This window comes from Bradysia coprophila, assembly GCF_014529535.1.
Source record: "Bradysia coprophila strain Holo2 chromosome X unlocalized genomic scaffold, BU_Bcop_v1 contig_20, whole genome shotgun sequence".
NCBI classification, from domain to species: Eukaryota; Metazoa; Arthropoda; class Insecta; order Diptera; family Sciaridae; genus Bradysia; species Bradysia coprophila.
The window spans coordinates 187,708-205,260 of record NW_023503307.1 but is presented as its reverse complement, the minus strand read 5'-3'; the positions used below and the strand labels follow the sequence as shown (position 1 = coordinate 205,260).

General features: G+C 39.1%; 2 protein-coding genes across 2 annotated transcripts; one reads left to right on the top strand and one right to left on the bottom strand.

Moving 5' to 3' along the window:
• Positions 1-4,388: 4,388 nt before the first annotated feature.
• LOC119068697 (replication protein A 32 kDa subunit) lies at positions 4,389-5,891 on the bottom strand. Its single transcript, XM_037172388.1, has 3 exons — positions 5,639-5,891; positions 5,167-5,240; positions 4,389-5,096 (listed from the first exon to the last, which is right to left on the bottom strand). The coding sequence occupies exons 1-3, from the start codon at positions 5,652-5,654 to the stop codon at positions 4,440-4,442; spliced, it is 747 nt and encodes a 248-aa protein (XP_037028283.1). The 5' UTR covers positions 5,655-5,891; the 3' UTR covers positions 4,389-4,439.
• Positions 5,892-8,082: 2,191 nt separating this feature from the next.
• Positions 8,083-14,005, top strand: LOC119068692 (bromodomain adjacent to zinc finger domain protein 1A). The gene is made up of 7 exons (XM_037172378.1): positions 8,083-8,511; positions 9,352-10,186; positions 10,279-12,139; positions 12,204-12,718; positions 12,790-12,965; positions 13,028-13,792; positions 13,883-14,005. The coding sequence occupies exons 1-7, from the start codon at positions 8,399-8,401 to the stop codon at positions 14,001-14,003; spliced, it is 4,386 nt and encodes a 1,461-aa protein (XP_037028273.1). The 5' UTR covers positions 8,083-8,398; the 3' UTR covers positions 14,004-14,005.
• The last annotated feature ends 3,548 nt before the right edge of the window (positions 14,006-17,553 follow it).

Genomic DNA, 17,553 nt, shown 5'->3' with positions numbered 1-17,553 from the left:
TTGGTTGTGTTCATAGATGACGAATCCGCAATAAAAAAAATGTCCGTCCGTCCGTCCGTCCGTGACCCCTCTAGCTAGAGTAAATCACAACCTTTTTTCAAAATTCTTTTTTTCCCCGATTGGTATCGACAAAAGTAAGGTCAAGTTCGAAAATGGGCATGGTAGGGTCGGCCCCTCCAGAGCTAGGGCCCTATAGGTGTTTTTCAGTCTTTCGACGATATCTACCGAAATACGCACGCAATAGCTGCTTGTGATATATCAAATGAAAGGTATTGACGAGTAGAACAAAGTTGTTGAACATTGTTTTTGGGTAAGATGCAACGCGAGCTTGTTGGGAGGGCTCAAAGGTCGTTACTCGGCCCTAAGTGTTTTTTCCACATAAATCGAGTAAATCTCATCCGATTTTGCTAGATTTAGTTTTTTATGGAAGGTAACTGAATACCGAAAAGAACGTGTCGAAAAAAGTTTCAAATTTGGGCCCTTGGACTAAGGCCGCTACTCGGCCCTAAGTGTTTTTTGCACATAAATCGAGTAAATCTCATCCGATTTTGCTAGATTTAGTTTTTTATGGAAGGTAACTGAATGCCTCTGTACCGAAAAGAACGTGTCGAAAAAAGTTTCAAATTTGGGCCCTTGGACTAAGGCCGCTACTCGGCCCTAAGTGTTTTTTGCACATAAATCGAGTAAATCTCATCCGATTTTGCTAGATTTAGTTTTTTATGGAAGGTAACTGAATACCGAAAAGAACGTGTCGAAAAAAGTTTCAAATTTGGGCCCTTGGACTAAGGCCGCTACTCGGCCCTAAGTGTTTTTTGCACATAAATCGAGTAAATCTCATCCGATTTTGCTAGATTTTGTTTCATTTGAGAGATACAGTGAACGACATCTCAAATGTCTCACTGTCATTTTTTTCAAAGAATGTCATTGTGAATTTGCAATGACACAATAAAATTCTCAGAAAAATTTGACAGTGAGACATTTGAGATGTCGTTCACTGTAATTGAATACCGAAAAGAACGTGTCGAAAAAAGTTTCAAATTTGGGCCCTTGGAATAAGGCCGCTACTCGGCCCTAAGTGTTTTTTGCACATAAATCGAGTAAATCTCATCCGGTTTTGCTAGATTTAGTTTTTTATGGAAGGTAACTGAATACCGAAAAGAACGTGTCGAAAAAAGTTTCAAATTTGGGCCCTTGGACTAAGGCAGCTACTCGGCCCTAAGTGTTTTTTGCACATAAATCGAGTAAATCTCATCCGATTTTGCTAGATTTTGTTTCATTTGAGAGATAATTGAATACCGAAAAGAACGTGTCGAAAAAAGTTTCAAATTTGGGCCCTTGGACTAAGGCCGCTACTCGGCTCTAAGTGTTTTTTGCACATAAATCGAGTAAATCTGATCCGATTTTGCTAGATTTAGTTTTTTGTGGAAGGTAATTGAATAACGAAAATAACGTGGCAAAAAAGTTTCAAATTTGGGCCCTTGGACTAAGGCCGCCACTCGGCCCTAAGTGGTTTTTGCACATAAATCGAGTAAATCTCATCCGATTTTGCTACTTTTTGATTCATTTGAGAGATAATTGAATACCCAATAGAAAGTTGGCAAACAATTTTGGGTTTCTAAAATAATATCGTAAATTGTTGGTTTTATTTGAGAGGTACTTCGTACGGGCTTTCGTAATTGCGCTATGCGCAATTTTAAAAATGAACACTTTCAGTAAATTTGACCATGCCCAACTTGACTTGCATTTTGGTAACAGACGCATTAGAGGGTTGTAGACGTATTAGGGTTCCGGGCGTATTACGGCTACGGACGTATTATGGTTACGGACGAAATAGGACTACGGGTCGTTCGGGGCTAAGTCGCAGCAAACGCTCCGACTGTTCTGATGCCTTGTTTTAATTTGGAAAAATGAGGGAAAATTTGGGAAACTATATGAAGGCGTTTTTATCCCCGGTTAATTTCGAAAGAAGTCGCTTTCATGCATGTACATGTACTTGCTGCGAGAAATTTCTTTTTCTGTATACGTGAGAGTGTATTGGTGAGCTATGATATGGATCGGTCGGTAGGGAAAGTAAACGGTCGAGAAGAAAAGTAACGGTTATGGGAAGGACTGCACCAACACTCTCTCACTGCATTCCTTCCCAACCGTTACTTTCCTTCTCGACCGTTTGCTTTCCCTACCGACCGATTCATATCATAGCTCACCAATACACTCTCACGTATACAGAAATAGTATATTTCAACATACCCCAATACACACAAGATGTGTGTGCACGCGCGGGCGAAGCCCAAGCGAAAACACACATCGAGTGTGTATTGGGGTATTTTGAAAGATATTTTTCTGTAATAGTGAGAGTGTGTTGGTGCTTTCCTTCCCAACCGTTACTTTCCTTCTCGACCGTTTACTTTCCTTACCGACCGATTCATATCATAGCTCACCAATACACTCTCACGTATACAGAAAAATATCTTTCAAAATACCCCATAATACACACTCGATGTGTGTATTGGGGTATGTTGAAACATACTATTCTCAATTCAGTCACGAAATAGTTTTTACTATGCTGGTGCATGTAACAAGGCTATTACATGTATAGGCAATAACCTTTACATCACTCGCATAGTAAAACGTCGTACTACACACGGAAAATAAAGTGATATCTCGTATCACGATGAGTAAAAGTACCTCGGGCTGCCGCCCTCGGATACTTTTTCTCATCTGGATACGAGATATCACTTTACTTCCCTTGCATAGTAATGTACTATTACATGCTACATGCGTTGAAAATACAGAGATCGTAAGATTTTGGACTGAACTCAAAACTCTTTTCATTGCCAATGTTTAGTTTCATTTTGGTTTCTATTTACGATTATAAGCTAAAACGTTCAATAATTTTGCCATGTAGACTGATTAAAAAATCTTCGAAATCTTACGATCTCTGTACTTTCGAGTAGACTGACTTTCGCCTATAAAATGAGTTGTACAGCACAGCTGTGGCACACTACATATAGCAAATCTGGTATCGTCGTGAAGCTGGGATCCAGGACAATTCAACTGATACAAAATAAGACCATTCTAAGCGCCATGTGGTTGCCTAGATGCTCAAAAGTATTCGCGGCGGTAAGCAATTTATTGAAAAACATTGAATCAATCGAACAAACTAAATTATATTCGAGATATTTGGTCAGTTTTAGTCAAGAATAGTTCCTAGAATACGAAATTAACATCAAAGAGTCTCGGCTTATATCCATCTTAGCTCTCAATATTGAATAAATGCACTAAAGTACCTACTCATATGAAAATATTCTTCAAACTTCACGCTTTTAAACACAAATATAGAAAGTGTGGTATCGTTCGAAAGGTAATTGAATAGCCTTTAATTTAAACTGTATGGTAGGACCTTAATGTTGACACTGTTGTGCAGGAGAGACGCTGTACCCGTTAAAAAATAGTTTTTCAAAAATATTTCAAAAAGTTGCCGTCCACTTTCCGGCCACTTGCCCTGATTTATGATCAGTGGACATCGACTAACATTTATCTACAATAAAATTTGAGTTACATTACATTTTTAATTAGCCATCGTTGAAGCCCACCGTGATTCTCAGATAGGTTTCTCAAAATCCGATACGGCCGTATGGAGATTTCTCAAAATTCCATACGACCGTACAGGAGATTTCTCAGATAGATTTCTCAACATCCTATACGGCCGTATGGAGATTTCTCAAAATTCCATACGACCGTACAGGAGATTTCTCAGATAGATTTCTCAACATCCTATACGACCGCACAGAAGATTTCTCAGAAAGTTTTCTCAAAATCCGATACGGCCTTATGGAAGATATCTCAGATAGATTTCTCAAAATCCCATATGACCGTACAGAAGTTTTCTCAAACTGCCAGACGACAGCAGATATTGCAAAAGTTTTCTCAAAATACCGAATTCCTGAAGATTTCTCAAAATTGACTTAGCGCTACGAAATAGCGCTAACTTATTTCGTACAGCAAAATCGTTCTAGGTTAGCGATATCGCCAACATTTTGAGTAAACTTTTGGGCTACTTAACCGTCATTATTGTAATGAGATTTTTTCAGCACTGTGATGAAAAAATCAACATTACCATACTTGTAACACAACATACTATTTCGTTCATTCAAATGCGTTGAGAAAATGACAAAACCGAATTTTCGCAAAAAGCACAAAGAAACATGGAAAACGCTTTTTTTCACCTCAGGAAAAAATGGGAAAATTTCTGTTTTTCCGTAAACAGTAACGTCGCAATTTAGAGACGCAGATGGCCCTTTTCATTGGTTTTCACATAAATGGAAACGTTTGCTTATCACGACAGTGATGTCTTCTCCATGATTTCAATGAAATGAAACACGAACAGCATTAACTGAGCTTATGGTTATAATTTATGAAAATATTTTGAGGGGACAAATTTATGCAGCATCATCACTGCTCTTGAAATGGTTTGCATCGATGCTCGTGTAGCACATTCCTTCCTGTGTCATATATTCGACCATCGTTCGCAATTCACTCTCCGGAATGTGCTTGAATCTCCGTTCCAATTCTTCAAAACTTATACCCGGTTCCGATTTGTCGCTCTGAATCGCCTGATATACCACCAGCTGTTTTCCTGTCAAACCCAGTGGATGCTGTCCACTCGGAGCGGGAGTAGTATCCATCTGGAAGTGGCCATCAACTTCTGTATTTTTCTTTCGCGCATAATGTTCGGCAGAGTATCGGGCATTCAGCACTTCCAGCAAATGTGTTGTCACTTCATTGGGACTTTTGACCGATTCGATGCGGAAGACGATTAACGTCTTGGTGCCACCTTGATTTCGTACGGATCCGAAGACTGTTGCGTATGTGTTTACAACAATCTGGGGCGTCTTACTGGTGTCACCCTCTTCCAACCAGGTATGCGCCTCTATTTTGCCCGTATGATCTTCCAAAATGTATGTGATTTTCGTTGACGTAAAATCAATTTTACGAACAATAGCAACCAGCTGAACGGTTCCGAAAACCATGTCATAGAGACGTAAACCAGCGTCCGGGCAGTCATGGATTTGTTTGATGACCATTGGTACGATTCCCTGTTTTTTCGGAAAATTAGCAACAAAATTAGGATCCGTAGATAACGTTTAGGCGCTTTATAGAAATTACCTCCGGTTTCGATTCAGCAGTTACCCCACTTCCACCGGTCATACTCTGATCAAAGCCACCACCATTGTTTCCATCTGTGAAAAGAAAAAAAAAATGATTCAATCTGTCAGAACAATTTAAAGTCTGTGTGTGGTTTAAAAAGCGGATCTGCTTTATCAAAGAAACAATTCCAGAAAGAAAGGAAAAGCTAAAACCGAGGAGTGGTTCGTAGATCCTTTGCTTCGATGGGAAACATTCGACTTGACGAAGAAGACAGATCGTCTCCTATTGGAATAGAAGATTGTCACCAAGGCTAGCACTTTTCACATTTATTAATTAAATATTTCCAAAACATGAGAAATGTTATGTTGAAATTAGAAAAGTTAAGGTTAATCACAACCATTTGTATCACAGGCCATTGAGGTTTCACCAGGCCATATGTACTACATTGAAATAATCAGTTCTACCGGAATAATTTTAAATTTAAACTTACAACCGCTGTCATTCATCTTGAGAATATATTCTTAGTCGCAGATTTGATATGAAATTGCTTCAATTATAGCACAATCAGCTAATTTATTCTTTAATATTAACGTGATACAGTTTTGCCGCCAAACACACACATCAAGTTTCAGTTGACAATCGAAAACAGTTCTTCGGTCGGCCGAATCGTTTTTGTTCAATATGATGCAATTCAATCGTTCTCTAGCAGTGTTGACATTTTTTACGTAAAGTAGCCGTCATAGAAATCATCTTTTTAATTTTTTGTCTTTCTTGTGTACGATTCGAATTTCGAAGTGTCTCCGTTCACTCTGTTCACAAATATTACCTGAGGTTTCGTGCAAGATTTGTTGACTTTGTGGATTCATTCAATCACACTTAACGCCTTAAAAGTTATTTCTTTTATAATTCGATTCGATTGCACAGAAAAAAGAGTTTCATGTCCTAGCAAAGGCAAATGATGTTCAATTTTGAATTTCGCTAAGATATAAATTCGATTTCGATTTAAAAACATTTATTACAATCGCTAAACCGACCTGGTTTGCATACGTTATTTTGCACCAGCTGGTCACATACAATTCCAAATGGGACCAGCTGGTGCAAAATAACGTATGCACACCAGTTCGGTTAAGCGATAGTTATATAGAAATCATTGAACTAAATAATTTGTTCTTACGCAAGGTTCTGAAATAACTTGTTAAGAAAGAACATGTGCAAAGTCAAATTTCTGAAAGAACCGGTTAAGTTGCATTTTTCATATAAACTTCGCAGCGGTTGACGCAATTTGTGTGTCACCGCCTTCGTGATCAACTAAGGGCTGTCTTGACCTGTTCTTTCAGAACCTTGTGCAAAGGCAACTTGAAAATTAGTTTTTGTTTAGTTTAAATCGTCATATAGACTTCACAACTTTCACAAATCTAGTTGCGCCACAGAGATATTTTGATAGCACCGCCTTCCCTATCAACTCAGAAGTGTCTTGACCTGTTCTTCCAGAACCTTGTTTTTACAGGATCACATTCCTCCACTTGTATTGATCCAGAAAACATATGAAATGACAGTTTCATAGCATAGCACAGTATCTGGGTTTCTGGATTATGTATTTTTTGGATGCTGATTAATTTCAGCGCCACCATGTCAGCTCTCAAGTATAGCCCTACAATTGCTAAGAGTTTCCTATGTGCAGAATGAGCACCAGCTGAATATCACCAGCTAGTGTACAAACAAAAATACTTTGTATTGTAAACAATTCAAAGACAACCTACATACAGTGCATTTCTACGTTAACGTCATCTATGCGCGCACATAACACGTATGAATGAAGTAAACACATTGTTAAGAAGGGGTTTTGATTGTTTATCATACAATAAGTGTGTGTTTGTAGATCCAACTGGTGATATTCAGCTGGTGCTCATTCTGCACATAGGATACTTTTAACAATTGTATGGGTTAACAAATGACACAATGCAACAAAAATCCTTTTAACTTAACTTAAGCATTCATTACGTTTAGATGGTTGACCGTGACCCATTTGTGCCATATGTATAATACGACCCTATGGAAACCCTCCTAAAATATGATACGTTAGGCCATAAATTTATTAAAGGTCATTAAATGTATTCATGTCTCGAAAATTTGAAGAATAAACTGGTAGGGCCAGATTTAAGCGGTTTACTATCGCAGTGTTTACATGCAATATAAGGCGCTATAACCCAATGAATGGCTCATTGACAAAACCATAAAATTGGACTTTGATGTCTCACCCTGACTCACAGCTACAACCTTTCGATCCGACGATACTTTTATTAGAATTGTCTGTCAATTCTCTATAAACTACCATTAGATCTAAACCGGCCGGGTCGTTTCATTTCGGGGAAAATTTTTCTGAAAAGGTCATGATTTTGAAATTTTCAAATTTTCTTAGAGTCGCTCCGAGCCGGAGAGGTCGTTTAAAAAAAAAACTTCTTCTACGAAATGATTACCTTGATTCCCTATCGATAGCACCATAAACGTCCGGAAACAAAAATGGTGTGTCCGATTCAAAAAAAATTTCACCATTGAGTATACTTTCATTGCTATTGAAATTAATTGCGGCTTGTCAACTTTCGGCACCCTGGACTTTACTGAAATAGTCAAGGAATGTCTCCAAATAAATTTCTAAAAATCCAAAACTAAATTCTAGATTTTTAGAAATTTATTTGGAGGCATTCCACGACTATTTAAGTAAAGTCCAGGGCGCCGAAAGTTGACAAGCCGCAATTATTTTGAATGTGTTAACCCGGCCTTAACTGCCCCCACCCACGATATGCCTTACTACTATAACGAATTTTTGAAAATTCAATTTTTTTTTGTCCTGTTCGAACATTTCGTAGATTTCGAGTTGAGGATGTTCCGTTCACTTTGGTAGCGTTCGAAGTGTCACACGGGCGGCCAGAGTGTAGCGACCATCAGGCGAACAAGCGAGATATAGTTTTTACTTTACATGTGAAAGATGCCAATTTCAATATTCTCAATTTGCAACAAAAATTAAATTATTTATGTTAAAACTATGCGAAAGCAGAAAATATGATTTCGATAATGTGTGTGTATTGAAAAACAACGATCGCAGTGTGTACCAACAATTAATATAACAAGTGACAAGTAATCGAATGTGAAAAAGTGTCTGCTGGTTGCAGAAAAAAATTTTCCCTCCAAATAAATTTTAAGCTTTTTGGTTTTTTGGTTTGATCAAAAGGCAGGACCTTTCCAATCCAAAATGCCTCTGTTCAAAAGGAAACCATTCGAACGGTTACCGCCGCCGGAGGGATTAAAAGACACCGAAGAGATATATTATTTGGAGCTGAGCAAGGAAGCATTTCGTAAATATGAGTAAGTTTTGTTTTGTTCGAGTATACAAGAATTTTTTTCCACCGATGCATGTTCCGTCCCCATTCTGCGAATCATAGTCGCGTAATATACAATTACTTTTTCAATTTTGAAATATCTAACTATTACGCAGCATGCGTGAATTTAATGTTGATATTGTGATCTTTCGAGTGATTTTTCGGAAGATCTAATGACCGTTACGAGTCCATGAAGATTACCAATAATGTGCCAATGGCCAAACATGACTTGCAATGTGTTGCTAACATATTTCCAGAACGTTTGCAGATAATAATGGGTCTCTAAAGTCATCGTATCCTACAACATCTTTTAGTGCAATTATTGCAACTGCTGAACTTCTACCGTCGATCGGATTGGTATGGTCACTGTCTTTTCCAACATCTTTTTTACGTTTTTGTGTTGATTTGTCGCCATGCAATTACGAGTGGATTGTGTTTCATTATACAATTTTTCATCTACTTCTACTTTAGAAGTAGAGATAGTATGTAACTTACATCATCAGTAATGAGATTCATGTCAAATGCAGTTTCGGGACAGGTCAAGAACTTTAGTTTTAGAAATGGCATTTTTGTTAGCTTGTTTAGAACGTAAAAGTGAAACAACAGAACTTCCAGTTTGAATTCAGTCGCATAAGTTGACAGTAGGCGAGTCACCAAAATCGTTTAAACTTTGCCAATATTGTGATAGCTTTGTCGTATCTGTAGCGTTCTTTTTTTATGTTCACTGAAAACTTTCGTGAAAGCTCAGAATATTTTTTTTTTAAATTAAAGTCCTTGACAGGAGGTAAGGAATTCCGACTCAACTTTTTGTTTTTGTTATTTCCAGGGAATATTTCGAACGAATGATGTTGCTTAATTCGACGGTTTGGTCGTGTGCTTTGACTTCTAGGCCGAATTTAACGTTTTCGGAAGCTATTGAATGTGAAAAAAAGGCACGCAAAATCCTCCGAACCATGAATGTTGAACTAAAGGCTCCGATCGTAATCATTGCAAATGCAACAAAATGTTCCAGTATCGCTGAAATGGTGGATGAAGTGTTCAACTTTATGAACGTGCGCTATTTCAAGGAAGAGATCTGCTACGCACTCGAAACCACCGCCGATGGACAGAAGATACAACGCGAAGTTCAAGTGTTATCCGTTATCGGTTCAAAAACAACTCACGACCCGGATAAAATTAAATATCGAGTCAAACGAGTGGATACAAATAAAACGACGGCATTGTTCACAGTTACCAATGATGAAATACATCGCAAGCGAACGGTCTTGTCCAAGGAAAAATTGAAATTATTTCTGAAACAGTGTGTGGAAGCCAGTGAAACGGGTCAGTTGAAAATTAAGGACGATGTCTTTAAGAAGCAGGTCACTGACGCTGGCATTGAGGGTTTCGCTGACATATTCCCGGGACCGCCGCCACAGTTTGAAATGTCGAAGGGATTGGCGACGAGAATTGAACGTGTGACCAAGGGTAATAGTAAACAAAAGAAGGCGAACGGAAAGGATGGCAAACAGACGTCCATTTCAAAGTATCTCACAAAAACGGACGGTAAGCAAACGGCTGAATCGAAAGAAACGAAAGCGAAGCGGGAGCAGGAACAGTTGAGACTTAAGGCCGAAGCTGAACGAAAGGCCGAATTGGAGAAACAACAAGCTGAGGAAAACGTAAGTATTTCCGTTTATGATTCTTTCACAAAAAAAAAATTTATTTTCTTCGCTGTGGCCAATTCAAATTTGTGTTACTCTTCCAATTGTAGAAACGTAAACGTGTGGAAATGCAACAGATGGCCATGTCTACTTACCATTCCTTCAATCAAATCAAGGACGATTTAGAGCTGCGCGATCAAAAACGAATCATACCATCGAAACCGGTCAAAACTCTCATTCCAGTCACATACTTTGGCGACGCATTAATGGTTCTCGAGTTTATTTATTCGTTTGCCGATCGACTCGAGGACAAAGACAAATTTCCAAAAGGATACAGTCTGGATTTACTGGAACGGTCATTACTGTGCCGCGAAGTAGCAGGACCGCTAAGTGATATTATTCAAGTATTAATGAGCACACTGTTTGCATTGCAAATAGAAGAAGCAAATGAAGTCGAAATAAGTTTCGTCTATGACAAACCCACCGAGGTCGACGAACCGGTGGGCATAGCTATCAGCGAAGCCACGAAGGCAGCAAATTGGATATCAACATATTTAATAATGGGCATTAACGAGCTGCCGATGGACGCAACAACGGTATCAGAAGTGCTGCGGATGCATTTGCTTATGTCTGGCGCAAGTGTAAATGAAACGGCAACAAAGTGGCGATTTGCACATAGAGGTGGCTATGCGAACGAGGACGATCCAGGTCTAACGTTACGACTGCGAAAGCCTCACATTATACGCGCACTTAGCCATCACAGTGTCTACGAACTCCCTCTTATCGATATTCTGAGCATCCTGAAATGTTTGGTCGACCAAATTTTAACTTATTCAACGGTCCGCGATACGGTTGAAGAGCGTCTGGAAAAGTCGTCTAAAGCAAGAACTGGATTGAAGACATTGTACAGCAACGAACGAAAGAATAAAGCCAATTTGATAGCGGCGAAGAAACGTCTCGTCGAGAATACAAAGAAGTCCATTGAGGAGTGCGAGGCATCCGATAAAACGGCTGATGAGAAGACCAAATTCAAGGACGATGCGAATCGAGCGTTAGAAAAGGAAACAAAAGTACTGGAAGCCAATTACGAACGAGAGAAGAAGGGTTTCGAAAAATCGATAGAAACACTGAAGCAGGACGTATTCCAATTTCAACAGTGTTTGGGTAGCGATCGCGCCTATCGTATGTACTGGTTGTTCGAATCGTTGCCGGGTCTGTTTATTGAACATCAGCCGTTTGGGGGACAGTGTTTTGAAAATCCGGTGGAAAATATTCATGAGCTGGCTAACTGTGCCTCAGCCGATCGATTTAGTGTGGTCAAGACCATGGTATCCAACCAGTATTATGGGAACGACAAAGAAAACGAAATCGACAATTATCTGACGAAGAAGAAAAACGGCACCAATGTGAAAGTGGCGGACGACCCCAGTATTATAAAAAATGAACCAGTGAAATGGAGTCAAGCGGATCTGCTCATGTGTACCGGCGATTCGTCAACTTGTCCTGTGCATCCGAAATTCGATTCGAAACGATCCATATGGTCGTTCCTGCACACAGAAGAGGAACTTAATGCGTTGATCGAATCATTGAATCCGAAAGGCATTCGGGAGAAAGGGCTGCGCGACAATTTGGAGTCGGAGAAGGAGCTCATTTTGAACCATATCAAAGATTGCCCATTCGATAAATTACAAATTGATCCAGTCGCAAAGGACGGTCTGATAGAGGACCTGCAAAACATGAAGACGTACAAGAATGCCAACATGAATTTTCCGAAGGGAACGGAGATTACGCTAATCGTCGAGGCTAAATTGGTTGAAGCCATTCTGGAAATGGAGATGAATGTACAAACAGGACATTTGGGCTCGATAAAAGTAAAGGATCGTCTTGCTTGGCGAGATGCGTTGGAGAAATTCGAGTATGACAAACAGTGCGATGAATTGGTCTGGGGACCAGACGATCAATTTCATGAAGGTGAGTGGAATGTGATGATTTAGGATTCTGGAGCTGACGGTCTTATGATTTCCTTATGTTTTAGGCAAAAAAATGTTGAACGGAACGAGCGAAACACCGGATAGTACTACGAAAAAAATTGTTTTCGATGATCTCACCTCATTATTGGGCAATACCACAGATATCGATCTGGATGCTAGCATAGACGATTGTGTATCTGTGCACACATCGTCGCAGATGCAGGCTAAAGTCCATGGATATGCGTCAGCTTTGCTGCAAATAGCTCTGGGCGTTGAACCAGTGTTTTTGAAGCCACCGTTCGGTTACCTGAAAGAACTAAAAGACAAGCAACAGCAACAGCAAGTATTGAAAACAGGACGTCAGAATCTGGAAATGTGGTGCGTGTCGCTGATGAAAGCTACCAGCTTCTCACAGGTGTTTCTACAGTACAACATTTTACATGATTCTGTTAAATGGCACAAATCTTCGTTGAACGCGACCTGCATATTTTGCCGACGACGATCCGAACCGGACAAAATGTTATTGTGCGACGGTTGCAATGCTGGCAAACACTTGTTTTGCTTCAAGCCGAAGTTGACGGTAAGTTCTTACTAGTTTCCTTGTTTTTTGACTGAGAGACTAATTTTTGGAACAATTTTTGGGATTTGTAGAAAGTGCCCGAAGAAGATTGGTTTTGCGAGAAATGCAAACCTCCAGAGAAAAAGGCGGAAAAGAAAAGTAAAGCTGCAAATAAACGAAAAATCTTTAAGGATGACAGTGATGACAGTCACCTGACTTCAAGCGAAAGTGAAGACGATGACGACGAGGAAGGAGCCTTTTACAGACTGTAAGTGTAACTGGATTTTCCGAAGATTTCCAAAGACGTTAATCCGTCGCGGTGATTTTCAGCTTAACACCTTCAGATGGCGAAGATCAAGGAACCTGTACAGCGTGCAACAAACCGGGCCTCGTACTACAATCATGTGAAACATGCTATCGCGAAGTTCATTTGGCGTGCGCTAAGCCTCCACTGAAGATCCGATCAAAGAAATGGCATTGTCATTTGTGCAAGGGTAAGAGTGACTTCAAGCAACTGAAAGCAGAAGCAACTCGCAACAAATCGAAAACGAAAAAGCGGAAACTGGAGTCAGACAATCCCACCGATTCTGATGACAGCGACGAAGCGATTGCGGTTAAAGTGCGTCGTCTCGAAAAGAAAAAGGATCCGGACGATGAAATACCCGAAAAAGAAGCGAAAACCGAGAACGGCAGAGGTCGTCGGAGCTCGCGTCGCACTCTCGAACCAGAACCGACCGAATCATCTAACTCACGGCGCAACTCTCGCCGTATCGAGGAAGATGATTCGACAAAGACAAATGGTACAACCAGGCGATCACGACGCGCTGGCGATGACCTACTATTAGACAATGTTTTATTGTACGGTCTGCTGACCGACATCAAAAATCACAAGGACTCTTGGCCATTTGATCGACCCGTCAACAAAGCCGAAGTGCCTGATTATTACAATGTCATTCAACGGCCGATGGACTTTGCTAAAATTAAATCGAAATTGAACTTGGGCGAATATTCGTCCAACTATGACTTCATGAGCGACATTCAATTAGTCTTCACCAATTGTGATATGTACAATACGAGTGGATCTGAGATTTACCAGTAAGTCAATTTATTGTCCATTCCGAGAGGTCACTCCATTTACTGATGCGATTTCTTTCTTGTTTTTTTTTGCTGCGCCATTCAAAACAGGTCTGGAGTTAATTTGGAGAAATTTATTCAAAAGCGTTGTGCAGAACTAAATTTACCATTCAGCCGTAGCGATATGATATCGGATGCCAGTGAGCCGAGACGTAAGAGTAAAAAAACTTAAAATTAACAAGAAAATCCGTCAATGACGTTGTGTGTGAGCAAAACGAATAATCATTTCCAATGTTCTCTGAAAAATTGTGTGATGATAAAAAGAGATAAGCGCTTGCTCGTGAACTGTGTCGATGTAGGGGCGACTATTTTATTTGACAATTTTTTTTGTTGTCCTTATCAAAGTAATGTGTTGCGTAAAATTATTTTGTTTTAGGATTCATTCACGGTAGTTCAACGAATTAGTTCATCAAAACACTTTCTTTTTATAAATCAAATTTTAGTTTCGATTGAAAAATTATTTTTTTTTTGTAATAAATCCGGAAGCACGTAACATTAATTTAATTTAAATAAAATACTCTAAGCATAAACGGTGTTCGTTGATTGATTTTGTTTGCCGAAGTATTACCCTCAATCATCATCTACAGCAAGTAAACGAAATTCCTTAGTATAAAGTAAGCTGGATGCTGGATTACTCTTCTTCATTGGTATGCAGGTATCTTTTCTGTATTGCAGTGCAACTAATGGCGGAAAATGAAGCAACCCTATCATCTCTGTAGTTCTATCATTCTCTCACTGTACTTAGATGCAATTGTTCGATTGTTCATCGTTATGTATTTATCCTAATAGTATTGGCCTGTTTTCTTTCGGCTCCACTTCAAAAGGTCTAATTCACACTTTTCAGAAGATGTAAGCGTAGGTACAATGTAACACCGAATAGTGTGGACCTCCGTTTTACAAGTTCCACTGAGGGTTTGAGTAAAGTTTTGTTGGCCATTATATCCTTTCTTAGTAGAACAACGCTGGACTGTTTACCTACAACATAGCTGTCCAATCAAATATTGATTCGACACTCTTTTGGGACTGAATATTCAAAGTTTTTGCCTCAGTTGTTACGAAGTATAACAAACAGGTGATAATTTGATTTGAACATGTCCAGGTGAGTTAGAAATGATAATTTAAAAACAATAATGCAAATAAAACATTGGGAAAATAAATTGAAGCGAAATTCCAATATTTATTTAAAAAAATTCCATTGGCCCGTCTCAATAATTTCCTCGATGTAGCTTTAGAGTGATATCGCAAAATTTTCGAACAACTTTGGAACAAGGGGTCACGGATATTATTGACTTATAGCTCATTCGATTTGTTGAACTTTTGCGAGTAAAAGGTAGTAACTTTATTTTGTTGTCGACGCTCGAGGTCATGAAGTAAGGGTCTGCCAAAAGGGGCCCAAAATCGTTTTATCGCGATTAGTCGAGTAGAACAATTTTAGCTGGCCTTGTAGAGACGCACATTTTGAGTATACACACCACCAGGCTGTTGACCTGTTAGTGATATCAATCATTTTAGGTGAAAAAATTGGTGATTTTCCCAAGTCCCTGACCGGCTTCAGTGACATAAGTCCAAGACATGGGTGGTGAAAGAGCCTAGCTTCTGTAGTACCATAACATGGAAAAACTTCCTTGGATAAGTTTCACTTCAAAGGGTTCGAGCCAGGTGCGCCGAGTACGGTATTGCGACTGTTGCCATTGCAACATACGACCAAATTCGCTTCTAACCCTTTCATAAAAGGCATATTCCTTTTACAAAGTATAAAAGAAGCGTAGAAACTGCGAGAAACGCCGGCGACCTACTCTTGATTTCCACTTACGCCGTTTACGCTCCATTTACTCTTTAAACAATAAAAAAGAGGCGCGGCTTGGCAAAACGGCGTAAGTGGAAATTAAGCATTACTGAAGAAACAGTGGGTTAATGAAGAAACATCGACTAGTCGTCGTTGCATCAGGACCCCATCGTTTCTTCAGTAAATCATTGATACTCATGTTGTCGAAACTTCAGGGTAATCTAGGGAATTTAACTTTTTTTAAACTAATTTCATGAACATCAGTTTTCATTTTTCTTACATCAAATTCTTTTTTGGAAACGATTTTCTAGGATATCATTTTTAGAAAATCACCAGTCTCTTTTGAAATTATTTTTCAAGTCTATCAAGCTTACAGGATATCAAAAACGAAACGATTATTCATTGTGGAACCTACTGAAGGCCTATGCATTTTCGTATTGAAAACTGCAATGCGGAGGTGGAGACATCGTTTGCGCAAAGTTTTCACTAACACACTAGTTAGGGAAATAGCTGATTTGTAATTTAATTGCTTCCCTGCGCTTTAGTTTGCAACATACGACCTGGTTCGAGCGACTTTAGTGGAAGTCCACACCAAGTCGACGAAATTTTATCCCTTTCTTTCGTTTGTTTTTCGCGTTTTTCGAGGTTTTTTGAGCGCCTATTCATTATTTATTGCTAATAAGAGTTAGATCAACTAAAGAATTTTTCGATGTATTCACGTGGTTCTTACACTCTTCGAACCCAAATTTCGATCTATTTGGACTATTTTCTATATAAAAGTGGGGTATGAAGCATTTTTGGACTTTGTTTTGTGACTATTCAATATTTATTTTCAATAAAATTGTTATTTAAAGTGAAGTAAACTAAAATAAAGAGTTACTTGATATATCCACGTTGGTTACGTACACTCACGTGTATACTCAAAATGTGCGTCTCTTCAAGGCCTACAAGGCTAGCTAAAAAAGTTTTTTTTTTCCCAAAATTGTTCTACTCGACTAAACGCGAGAAAACAATTTTGGGCCCCTTTTGAAAGACCCTTACTTCATGACCTCGAGCGTCGACAACAAACGTAGTACTACCTTTTACTGGCAAAAGCTCAACGAATCGAATGAGCTATAAGTCAATAATATCTGTGACCCCTTGTCCCAAAATGTGTGATTACACCCGTACGAAGTACTGGGGTCTTATTTTTTGTTTCATATGCCGTTTATTTTCAAATGAATTAATTACAATTGAACTCAAACCATCTTCTTCGGCTAGTATCAGCGTTTATATAAGGGCACCATAGATACATCCACAGTAGCTGACTCACCCACTTTTGTCGAATTCGATTATTCCTTTCAATAGTTTTAATCCAGAATCCAGATATTTCAATGGTTGCTCCAAGACAGTTTTCAAAGTTGTAGACTATCCAATCGGGATTCGTTTTTATTACGACGATATTAAACTAATAATTTCGAATTTTGTGTAAAATAATTTGCGGAGCAAAAAAATTTCACGTCTTTTCTCAAAGCCTACCACCTACCACTGGGGTCTTATAGGTTTACGCATACGTTTGTAACACGTCCCACTCCCTGAGTAAGGGGAAACCTATTGTGGTTGTCTAGAGATGCCAAATCAGTGGAAAAAAAATGTCCGTCTGTGTGTCTGTCTGTCTGTCCGTTCTCTAACTTGAGTAAAACACATCCGATTTCTAAAATTCTTTTTTTTCCCCGTTTGGTATTATCAAAAGACAGGCTAAGTTCGAAGATGGGTGATTTCGGATCGACCTTTCCGGAGCTGGGGCCCAATAAGTGCCTAAGTGTTTTTCGACGATGTCTCCAAACATTTAAGCACTACACTTGTCAGTGATACGTCAAATAAAAGGTATTTACAATACCGATCGACAAAAAAAAAGTTTATGGAAATCGGATGACCGACTCGTGAGTTAGACCCC